Source organism: Ictalurus furcatus, chromosome 3 (assembly GCF_023375685.1).
Source record: "Ictalurus furcatus strain D&B chromosome 3, Billie_1.0, whole genome shotgun sequence".
In the NCBI taxonomy this organism is placed as follows: domain Eukaryota; kingdom Metazoa; phylum Chordata; class Actinopteri; order Siluriformes; family Ictaluridae; genus Ictalurus; species Ictalurus furcatus.
The window spans coordinates 18,360,180-18,372,265 of NC_071257.1; the positions used below are offsets into that span (position 1 = coordinate 18,360,180).

Sequence of the window (12,086 nt, forward strand, 5' to 3'; positions counted from 1 at the left end):
GCAGATAACCTGTTTCTCAGAGCTCACGTAGCTTTAACTGAAAGATGAAACTTCTCTGAAATAAGAAACATGCTTATTCTATGGGGAACACTAACATGGCTTTCGTTATCACCTGTCTGGCTTTTAATTTTATAGATGGAAGCTTATGTAAACAAACTCTAATTGAAACAGAATTTCCCCTTGTCCAAATAGTTTTCTTAATCTCACTAAGCACATTGGCTGTGACTCTTTAAGGACCATTCTAGAAAGGATGATTATGGAAACAGGCCTGAACTGTAGATTACACATTGTAGCATTTAGTAGTCATGTCATTAGCGTAGCTATAAAAAATATTTCAGCATGCACAGCAGTTCATATTCCTGTAAAAATCTAAATGTATTTACCAGACATAAACTGTAATTAGAATATTATGGGTAATATGCAGAAAGTTTATATTCATTTACACACACACACACACACACACACACACACACACACACACGCACACATGCACACACGCACACACGCACACACCAAAAGAGGTACCGTATGTGTGAAACCGCATTCTGTGGCTTCTTAAACTGAGGTGAACGTTTTAACACTAACCAGCATTATGATCCAGCTGAAACAAATGGGAATGTGGGCTAATCCAGATCAGGCCGTCTCTTTGGCCTGCCAGGGCCCCATCACCATGACCCCCTGGGTTGTTTATTTGTTCTGTTTGGTCTGGCAGCAACTCTAGACACAGCATATTGTGTTGTTCTTTTAGTAAACAATGGAGAGATTGTTGCAGGTCTTGAACATGCCCAGCTGTGCATCAGGTAGCAGAGCAAATACAGGCACAAGCTAGTCAGCCTAGAGTCACCTGAGGAGAGCAGGTAGGTCTGCAATGGACACAAACAGTCAGTAGCAGGCAGAGAAAACCTTTGTGAAGTTTTACTATTAGGTAACTTTCAGAGAAAAGGTTAAGATAAATCTGAGGACAATATGGGTGTAATGCAATGTCTCTATCTGTATCTGTTTATTGATCCAAATATGATATAGTCAAATATATATCTTAACATATCTGTTATTGGATTTAAACTCTAAACAGACATGGCTTAAACCAGAAGCATTTTAAAAAGATATGAATCCTAACAATATTCATCCGGAAACAGTGCAAAACACTGGGGGGAAAAACAAGACATAGAAATGCAAGCACTGTCAGCATTTGTCTAGGAATTCTGGCTCAGACAGTTTCTCAACCTCAGCTACATCACTCGAGTTCATAATTCATGTCAACTAGAGACGTGCACAGGACTGTTCTTTCCCCCAATTGCTCAGTTTATATCTCACTGCTCACTTGTATCTGCATGAAAGTAAATACCTCCCCAACACACTGCATTTATGTTATGTCCTGTGGATCCTAGTTCTGATTTGTTAAAAAAAACCTCACACACCTCTATTTTCTATCTGCTGTTGTATCCGTTTGAAACACATTATCTGTTCAAAGGTGAATAATGCATTTGTATTGGATTGCATCCCTAGATGACACTATGCTTAGATTCATGACCAAGGTGGTTACCTGCCAGCAAAAAAAAAAAAACACTCACGTGTGTCACATTTTAATACGTCTTTTCTTTGTACGCTTTCTAAAAGGCATATGCCTGATGGCATCAGATCTCTTTGGACTCCAGAAGGCAAGGCACAACCAAGAACTCGCCACGAAACTGTGAACTGTTCTCAGGATCCCATTCCTTGCATAATGACACATGAGGCTAAGAATGCATGCCTCTTTATTTGTATGTCAGGCAGTGGGAAAGCCAGAAATGCACACGTCAGACTGTCAGGACACCAGCAAGGATCAAAGGGTATAGTCTCTAAAGAAAGGGCTGGGGAGCTGAGCATGTTTCAGGGGGAACAGGAGCCAGCAAGCATCCCACTTTTCTGATGGATGAGTGCCTGCATCCTGGCTCCCACATGAGACAGCCAACATCACAGACAAAAAAAATACCACTATGACGACAGAACAGCATTCTGGGGTGACTGGGTTGGGAAGGGGTGGGTCGGTGGTTAATAACCGCTTACGATAACCAGGGACTTCAAAGCCATTTCTTCCAGTTCACTCATAAAATGTGGCTTTCTACTAGCCCAAAGGTCCTCAGTTCACTAGATTTTTTACAGTGCAATGCCAAGCACAGCCCTTGAGTCGGGTTCTTATTATGGATTCTAACACAGTGAGGGAAATTTCTCACCTGTGTGCACAAACACATTGCTCACCTACTTCTGATTGACTTGGACATAGTTGTACAAAGAAGAGTGGAATGCATTGTGTAGAGGCGCAAAGGACTGCAGGAGTGACACCCTTCCTGGGTGCTCTATTTGGATAATGGGCTGATAGGAAACTGTGTGCCAAATGAGAGTCCCTTTGAAGTGTCTGGAGAATTGTTTAATGTTGCTGAGAATGAGATCTTGTTTCTTTTTTCTGACAGGGAGTGTGCTATGGGCTTGTTTGTGTGGCACATGGAATCAGAACAATGGGTTAGGCAACCAAGTAAGTTGAACAATTAATGTATTGTGTAAGGGCTTAATAACCTATTGAAAATTGTATTGACATCATTTCATGTGTGCTACATCATTGATCATTGGCATAAACACTATGTGCTGTATTATTTTGTCATGATCAGATCATAAACAAAAGGAAAAGGCTGAAATATGTGTTGGCGAGAGCGTAATAGTTCTCTGTTGTCACCGAAAGCGGGATTGGCTCCACAGCTCTTCATTTCACATTAGCCCTGGAGCCCAGTTTGAGTTTAGCTGCTGTATTCGAGCACAAATCCCCAAACCAACCCCCCCCCCCCCCAGCTGTCACCACAAACACACTTACACACATACACACATGCCTGTGGCCAGCAGAGGTCTGTGGTCAGGCCAGTAACGAGCAGTTCAGCGTAAACACAGTTTCCAGACTATCCCAAACCCCAAACGCCTCTGGCTCTGCCTTCACACTGCTGTTACTGCTACATCACTCACAATACTCTGTCTGTCACAGTGTGTGTGTGTGTGTGTTTGTGTGTGTGCGCGCGCAGAAGTACCACAAAGTATTATGGTCTTAACTCTATTTAAATGGAAAAGATGATATGATAATTCTTGACAAAGATGTTTTATTTGAGAGCCAAAGTCATGCCAGCATGCAACTTTATAATATACTATATTAATATATGGTGATGTTAACCCTGAATCAAAGGGCTTACTGTTTTCTGTGACAACCTGACAAGTCTTTTAGGAGATCTGGAGAGTGTCTTGACTTATTTGAGATCATCACTTCTGCCGAGTGTTTACATAGCTGCATCTCTGAGGACACAGTCCCTCACTACTCGTTCAATATGGAATCATCAGACACAGCTGCTTCCAGCAGCCTAATGTACACATCTGTCCAAGTTAATTAGTGTCTGCCATTTACACCTGTGCAGAGACCAAGAAAGAGAAGCATAGTGACGGTGCTGAGTCAAAAATAGCATACTCTGTGCATTGTACTGCGTTTCTGTGTCATAATGTGCGTTCCTATGCCAACATATTCAGAGTATATCCAGAATTCGAAATAGACTCTTCTTTACGTGCATGCACACACACAGTTGGCCAGCTCTGGTGAAATGAGAGTGAATGCTTTTCACTGGTTTTGTTTGGACATGTCTATGAGTACTTTGCTGGTTTGGCTGTGATTTGAGGTGTATAGTTGTGCCGCATGAGAAACTCCTCGGTAAGATGTACTCAGAAGCATAGGCCCTTGTACAACCACTGATCATAATTTGTGTGTGTGTGTGTGTGTGTGTGTGTGTGTGAGTGTGTGTCGCTTAGACGCATGTCTCTCCTTCTGGTCTCTGCACACGCAGTTAAAATAGTCCATTTTAGCGAGCCCTCGAATCTGTGACGCCCGACATCATTAAACAGAGATCTGCATGTCTGTAATTTTAAGCCACAGTCTGTCACCAGAGAGAAAAAGAGAGAGAGAGGTCCTACAGTATGAGTGTAAGTCTATGGAAAACTTCACAGTGACTGTTTTCAAACTCTTTTGTATCTTGCCCAACAAAACAACTTGGCTTGGCATTTTATGGAGATGCAGTAGTGCAATACTGTAATGTTGCACTTTTCAAATTCCTCCCTTTGATTTTGTGAGTGTCGGCCTTGTCTCATTCTCCCAGTGCCTTCTTTGGCAAGAAGTCTTTAGCAATAGACTACGACATGAACATTAAATTGATTGATTACACATAAGCTAATGTGGTTGCCCATCACACTGGTTGTTTACTACAACTTCAATCCCAGTTCCAAAAAAGAACACTCTGACAAGGAATGCAGATATTTTTTTTTATTCCATGTTAGGCCTACATTAAATTACACAGTAAGGGAAAAAATTACACTATAATTCTCCTAACCTTATTTCCATTGCATATAATAATTGCTGGCACAACCTTAGCGTAAACCTCCCAAACACCACCCTAGTACGCAATACCCTTTGCTGAACATGCTACCTGTGTGTCAGCAATGGGGTATGATAAAGTAATTAGAGGATAAGATATCTCTATGATTAACCTGCAACCCAGGCCTGGCTGCAGGACTAATTAGAAGTTAGCCAAGGCACACCAAAGGAAGGGAAGAGAAGGTCCTTGCAGCTGAACCCATGCTACTTCCTCTGGACTCTTTTTATTTTCTATCCTCCTGTTGGCTTTGTAGTTTCCTGCTGTTTTGCTGTGTTTCAGCTTTCATGTGGTCGGGTGTTTTTTTCCCATCAAACTGGGATATGGCTGCCCAAGGGATTACATGTCACCATCAGAACACTCTCCGCAACCTGTTTATCTGACATGATGACTTCCTCCATGGGGCCAAAGGCAAGTAATTCCCAGGGGAAATGTTGTGTAAGACCATGCAACATGATAAGCTATTTAAAGTAGTTTCTTCTATTTCAGTGCAGAATAGTATAAGACTTGTTCATTGTGCTGGTAAAATGCATGGATTTATTTTAGGTAATAATGATTAAACTCTGCTGTTTGAATGATTTTTGCCACTGCATGCCTTATTCATGTTGTGACAATCAAAACAGGTTCAGGTCTGAAGATCCTTTGTGCACAGATTTATAAACCAATGTGAAGTGCTGAGATACAATTGAATGTATGAAATTAGGTTCCTCCTGGATGGCCCAGGTGGGATGATTCACTGCCTATCAAAGCTAGGCCTCATGAACTGCTCTGTTAAAACTGAAACAAACTGTGTATAAACAAGGGTCATTAACATTTGAGGAATTGTTCTTTGTTACTGTACTTAAGTAATATTTTGATGTTTTTGTACTTTACTTTACATTTACATTTACATTTATTCACTTAGCAGATGCTTTTATCCAAAGCGACTTACAAATGAGAAAGATACAAGCAAAGCGATATATCAAGCAAAGAACGATACAAGAAGTGCTACCATACAAGATCTATTAATTGAATTCCAGAAGAAGCAAAGTGCAGAGTAGAGGTGTAAGTGCATTTTATTGTTTTTTATTTTTTATTTATTTATTTTTTTTATTATGAGTTGGTTAGGTGTTCATGGAAGAGGTGGGTCTTTAGCTGTTTTTTGAAGATGGTGAGAGATTCCGCGGTCCGGATTGAGATTGGAAGTGCATTCCACCACTGAGGAACAGTTAGTGTGAAGGTTGTACTTTAGTAATATTAAAATTTACTTTAGTAATATTTAAAATTGATTACTTGTACTCTTACTTTACATGATTTTTGGAAGTTTTGCTCCTTACATTTTTATTTGTCTTGTTTATCAGTGTAGAAAAAAACTATCAAGAATCAAGATTGCTGTCTGCTTTGACTTTCTCATGGTACTCAAGGTTTTTTTTTTGCAAACAACACTATTTGTGTGCAGCTGAATGCTACTTCTACAGTGGGGGAAATAAGTATTGAATGTGTCAACATTTTTTTCAGTAAATATATTTCCAATGAGGCTATTCACATGAAATTTTCACCAGACATCTGTATTAACTCAAGAAATCGGGAAAAATAAAGAATTCATAACATTAAAGTCCATAAATAAAGTTATGTGTAATAAAGTAGAATGACACAGTAAAAAAGTATTGAACACACAAAGAAAAAAGCAGTTCTCCAGAGCAAGGTAATGCAAGCAACCAGCTGAAATCCGTAAGTAATTATACCTCTTATCTGTGTAAATTAATATCAGCTGGGTTTGTAAATTGATAGTCTATGAAAAGGCTTTTCATTACCAAGGTATCACATTTGAAACATCTCATGATGGGTAAAAACAAAGAGCTCTCCCAAGACCTTCGCAACCTTAGTGTTGTGAAACATATTGATGGAATTGGATACAGACATATGTCAAAACTTCTGAATCCTCCAGTAAGCACCATTGGGGTCGTTATCCGCAAGTGGACGTAACATCATTTCGTCATCAACCAACCGCACACAGGAGCTCCTCACAAGATTTCTGACCAGGGAGTCAGAAGAATAGTCAGAAGAGTAGCCCAAGAGCCAAGGACCACTCAAAGAGCTCCAGAAACACTTGGAGGCAGCAGGTACCATCGTCACAGACAAAACAATGCACTCCACTGCTCACGCTCACACCGCAAGACTCCATTACTAAAGAAAAGGCATGTCGAAGCTCATTTAAAGTTTGCTACAACTCATTTGGACATAAATATAAAATATAAAATATTGGGAGAGTGTAGTCTGGTCAGATGAGAGCAAAATTTAACTTTTTGGCTGTCACACTACACACCATGTTTGGAGAAGAAATGGCACCACACATCAATCTAAAAACACTATGTCAACAGTGAAGTTTGGAGGTGGAAGCATCATGGTGTGGGGCTGTTTTTCATCACATGGTACTGGCAGACTTCATATAATTGAAGGAATGATGAATGGAGCCCTTTACCCGATGATTCTTGAGAAGAATCTGCAGCCATCCACCAGGATGATGAAGATGAGATGTGGGTGGACCTTCCAGCAGGGCAACAATCCAAAACATACAACAAAGGAAACTCTCAATTGGTTTCAGAGAAAACAAAAATCAAGGCGTTAGAATGATCCAGTCAATCACCTGACTTGAATCCATTTGAACAAGATTTAAAGACAATATGTTTAGAAGAACGGGCCAAAATCACAGCTGAATACTGCGGCTAATTAATTTCTTCATACAGGAAGTGTCTTGAATCGATCATTACAAACAATGGCTTCTCCACTAAGTATTAAATAAATTTCCATTAGCGTTTTCAATACTTTTTTCCTGTGTCATTCCACTTTATTACACATGACTTCATTTATTGATTTTAATGTTTGGATTTTATATGTGTGGATTTCTCGTGTTAATAACAAAGTCTGGTGAAAATTTCATGGGAATAACCTCACTGGAAACATATTTACTGAAAAAAATGTTGACACATTCAATACTTATTTCCCCCACTCTATTTATCTATCTATCTATATGTTTATATGTCTATATGTCTATATGTCTACATGTCTATCTGAAGATAGATAAGCCATAAGACTGCAGTGCTGAACTTGAGAATGAGCAGCCAGGCCCTACCTTAGAAAAAGTTTAAGTCTTGAATTAAATGTGGTATTTCCTTTGACAAAAGGCAAGATGATGTCAGTTGAGCTAATTTCCTAATAATAACTAGCTATATTTAACTAATTTAGCCTGTCTTTGCTAATGCTAGATTAGATTGGCATCAATTCCAGCAGATAATATAAATAGGCTAGGCAGTAAGTCTGGATTAGTAAGTGGATTTCTACATAAATGGCTGTTTAATGGAATCATCCATATCACAATAACAAAACTGCTTAATTATTTAAAAAAAACCTCATTGCTATATCCTTATTGAACATGAATAGAAAAAGTATGCAATAATGATAATGACCTATTAAAAATCTTCGAGTCAGTGGGTTTGGACTGCCGTGCCATATTAAACACATGATTTGGGCTACCTGGTCTTTAAAACTGAATTCTGAATACAATACGGCTCAATCAAGAGAAATTTCCTCAGAAGGATTTCTAAGAATTTAGGATAGTTCTACATTTAGAACACAAAAATAGCACCATTGGGACAATGTTTAATGCAAGAGCACACCACAGAATGCACAGATAACAAAGAAACATACAGTGCCAGCTGAGGATCTTGCAGTTTATAATGTCTGGGTATGAGTCTACAAGTGCAATGTTTATATGAGTGGTTATCGTGGCAGAAACCACTCAAAATCAATTTTGATATTCTACAGAGCTACTGGAGAAATGTTGTGTGAATGGAACTTTTGTCAAATATACCAGGTGTTATGTTTGGAGAAAACAGGTTTGGATACCAATATTAAAACCTCATCCCATTTCCCAAGCATGGTGAGAGTATAATGGTGTGGAGCTCCTTTCCTGCCTTAAGGCCTGGGTGGCATACATATGAACAGAAGAATGTCAGGATGTCTGTGTATAATAAGAAAATTCAGAATCAGTTTTTATAAATAGCCAAGTCAAAGTCCTTTCCTTAATCCCACTGAAATACTTTGTGATAAGCAAAGCAGGGAATTCAAGGAAGGCATTCCAAAAAACATATAGGGTCTAAATGAAATAACAAGGGAATGGGCTGTCCAGGACTGATTAGTAGCTAAATAAACAGTTGTGATGAATAAAGATTACACTTATTGCTAAATATAAGTGAGTGTTTTTTTTAATTTTTTTTTTATGAGTGACAACTTTTGTGTATTACTTATACTGTGTAGTTAAATATTAAGTAGTTAAATAAGTTTTTTAATGACTGAAAAATCCAGATTATTCCAATGTGATCAAACTGTAATAACTGTATGTTTGTCTAAGTCTCGGCCGAAGTCTGGACACAGTGCAAGACATCTTACTTCAAGTCACATAGCAAATTTGGTAAGGACATTTATTTTATTTAATCATTAATTTAAACCCCTTAAAGTCTCAGCATAGTAATCAGTACTGTTTAGTATTATTTTGCATTATTCATCTTTAGTTATTACTAAGCAACACGGTCAAAGTATTAGCAAAAAGTATGTAGTTACAAAAGGGAGGAATCTAAGTCTGGAGACATTGATGAGTCTTGGGAGTTTAAGGGGTTAACTGGCTTTTCAACATTACAGCAAAGTAAGTGAAATCTAGCACAGGCTCTTGTTGGCTCTGAGAACAGCCAAAAGAATCAGTGTCTCAGGAAGAACTTGTGAGACTGTATAGACAATCTCTGGTCAAACTGTAATAGTTTAATAAAAGCGAAATTTTAACAATTAAGTTTGAAATTAAAAATAGGGTATTTATATAACGCTGTAAATAACAATATAAATCATATCATTTGCATATTTACATTATTAGCATAGTGTCATGCAGCACCTTGTCTCACAATACTACTTTTACAGAATTGATAAGCTCAGTTAAGTGCCACATACAATACAGTAATTTACTGCAAGAAATGTTTATAGTTCCCTTATAAAGGGAAACATCATTCTGCCTTTGAAAAGACCCCGATAAGAAACAAAACAAAACAAAAAAGTCTTCAGCAGCAGAGTCCTGCATTGAGTCTTCCACATGGTGTGCTTTTTCTGCATCCATCCGCAAAACATGATCAATCCTTTTAATGGAGCATCCTTCCAGGGAGTCAGTTTTCCTGTATCCCTTCTGTGTATGTCCATGCATGCACATATTATTGATTGTATGTGAATGTGTGTGAATATGTGTGTATGTGAGTGTGGGCATGTTAAAAGCCAGTTGTTCTAAATAAGTCCTGCTGGCTTAGTGTGGCTGGCATGTGTGGAGGTTTCTGGTAGCTTTGTTGTTGTTTTTGCGTGGCTGTTGCTGTTCCTGTTGCTGCTGCTGTTGTTGCTGCTGCTGCTGCAGTATACTCTGTTGCTGGTTTTCTGACACTAGTTCTTTCTGGGCTCGGCACATCAAGCCCTGTCCGCAGTCACAGCGCTGGAAGATCTCCAGGTTGTGAGTGTCTTTACGGTGGTGACGCGTGCACACCTGGCCCTCAGTCAGCACTGGCTTACAGATCCGTGACCAGAAGTGGCGAGCACAGCACAGACCCTTGGAGCAGTCTGTGGACCTCAGACACGTCTGGCCTTCAACACCTACAAAACACGAGATAGAAATGATGTGCTTGTGAGATGAAAAGAACTTACATGTCAATTCTTCAGCAGTATTCTAGAAAAGGGAAGTGGGTACCTTTCAGTGGTTCAGCCGGCCTCGGAGAAACGACAGTTGCATTTTTAGCCTGCTCTAGCACCGCTGTCTTGTTTTGGTCACCTAATGCACTTGTATGATTGCCATGAACTTTGGTTGCTTGCTTAGTGCTAACTGTAGTGCTGACAGACTGAGTGGTGTTCACTTCACCTGCTTCACAATTACCTGCAAGAGAGGGCATGTAAGTTACCACCAACACTGAGTGTTATTATTATTATTTGTGTATTGGCATGTGTTAGGGATGCAGGGGCAGTTCGTAGGTCGATTCACACCGTTAATGCAGCGGTTTCCCGCGCAGCACATGGCGTCTCGAGCGCATCTCTTCTTGCGTTTGCGGCACGGCTGACAAATCCCGCGAGAACAGAACTCAGCAACACCGCACTGAGAAACACCGGCGCAGCTCTGAGGCTGAAGGAGGGGAGAAATAAATACAAGTGCCTATTTACTCCCAAATCCCATCATGGTGATCAAATGACATTGATTTGAATTTAATCTCAGATTTATGACAGAGTAAAGTTTGAGAGTGGAATTACTGACGTACCGTTGTGCGCTCTTTGGCTCCCGGCTCTGTCTTTGGCGCGTGCGGGCTCGCGCTCACCGGCTCGGTCGGACTTCCCGCTGCTCCAGGCTGCAGGTTCTTGATGGAGTTCCGGGAAGCAGATCCGGCGTCAGAGATGCATACAGCAAGATACACAGCTACGACTGCAGACAACCAGAGCGGCCTCATGGTCATATCCTGAACGCAGTTAAATCAATCCGCCGGTGTGTTCAAAGTAGCCGCGGGAAAAAATCAAGGCGTGTGAGTGGATGATCAGTGTCCGGGAGGAGGATGCATCCGAGTGTCCGACAAAACGTGTGTGCAGAGCGACACAGGGGCATGGGCTTTATACACGTGCACTTTGTGGACACCCGCCCCTCCTCACTGTGGAACTGTGTCTGGTAATGAGGGCAGAGAATTGACAATTCAAAAGATACGATCTCTCTCTCTCTCTCTCTCTCTCTCTCTCTCACACACACACACACACACTCGCGCGCTCGCGCTTTGTTCTCTGTCGCAATAACGCGCACCTCCCAAACAAACGCGCAGACTAGGATGCATCTCCTAAGCGGGGTTTAAAGGCTATCATTAAACTCCACTTTACCTTCCCCGAAACAGCTACAAGGTATTAACTTGACAGCTTGTATGTCTGTGTACAGTGTGTTTTGGACATGGAGTACAGCAAGCCATGGGAAGAAAAGTACTTTTGCAGAGTGTTTCAATCTGCTTGAGCACCAGTAGCAAGATTTTGTACACCAGTACAAGATTTTGATGCTTCCCACCATATTTACACGAAAGGTTATTAGAGGTATCTTTACTAACCATGTCTAGGTGGAGCAATGAATACCTGTGTGAAAAGGAAGCATACTTAAGTGCTTTAACAGTAGTAGTAGATTTAATGTTCTGTAAAGGATGGTAAAAGTATTTTTTTTTCATTTTATGTACACGTTAAATACTAGCCTGTATTTATATATATATATATATATATATATATATATATATATATATATATATATATATATATATATATATATATATATATATATGTATGTATATATATATATATATATATATATATATATATATATATATATATATAGTACATTTTAAAGTAATACAGTGTCATTTCAAATTAAGTGTATTATATAAAAAGTATATTTTAAGTAATACATTTCAAATTCCAATTTAGTATGCTGTAATGGAATACATTTTAATAAGTGTATTTCTAAACATATTAAAACATGCATAAAACATAAGTATACTAACTAAAATGAAAAAGTTTATTGTTTAAACAATACAGTTTTAGTCACGTTTTAAAAAGCCCTTAATTCAAACTTTAGGTCAC

At 39.4% G+C, this 12,086-nt stretch overlaps 1 protein-coding gene across 1 annotated transcript; it reads right to left on the reverse strand.

Moving 5' to 3' along the window:
* Positions 1 to 9,751: 9,751 nt before the first annotated feature.
* Positions 9,752 to 11,400, reverse strand: dkk1a (dickkopf WNT signaling pathway inhibitor 1a). The gene is made up of 4 exons (XM_053620105.1): positions 10,745 to 11,400; positions 10,476 to 10,611; positions 10,186 to 10,368; positions 9,752 to 10,091 (listed from the first exon to the last, which is right to left on the reverse strand). The coding sequence occupies exons 1-4, from the start codon at positions 10,934 to 10,936 to the stop codon at positions 9,754 to 9,756; spliced, it is 849 nt and encodes a 282-aa protein (XP_053476080.1). The 5' UTR covers positions 10,937 to 11,400; the 3' UTR covers positions 9,752 to 9,753.
* Between the last annotated feature and the right edge of the window lie 686 nt (positions 11,401 to 12,086).

What these genes read in the sequence shown, in the direction of transcription:
- dkk1a (XM_053620105.1), bottom strand. Translation starts at nt 10,936, where the DNA reads ATGACCATGAGGCCGCTCTGGTTGTCTGCAGTCGTAGCTGTGTATCTT. An exon ending in GAGCCAAAGAGCGCACAACG is followed by an intron (nt 10,612 to 10,744) that starts GTACGTCAGTAA and finishes CCCCTCCTTCAG; the next exon opens with CCTCAGAGCTGCGCCGGTGT. An exon ending in GCCGGCTGAACCACTGAAAG is followed by an intron (nt 10,092 to 10,185) that starts GTACCCACTTCC and finishes CGTGTTTTGTAG; the next exon opens with GTGTTGAAGGCCAGACGTGT.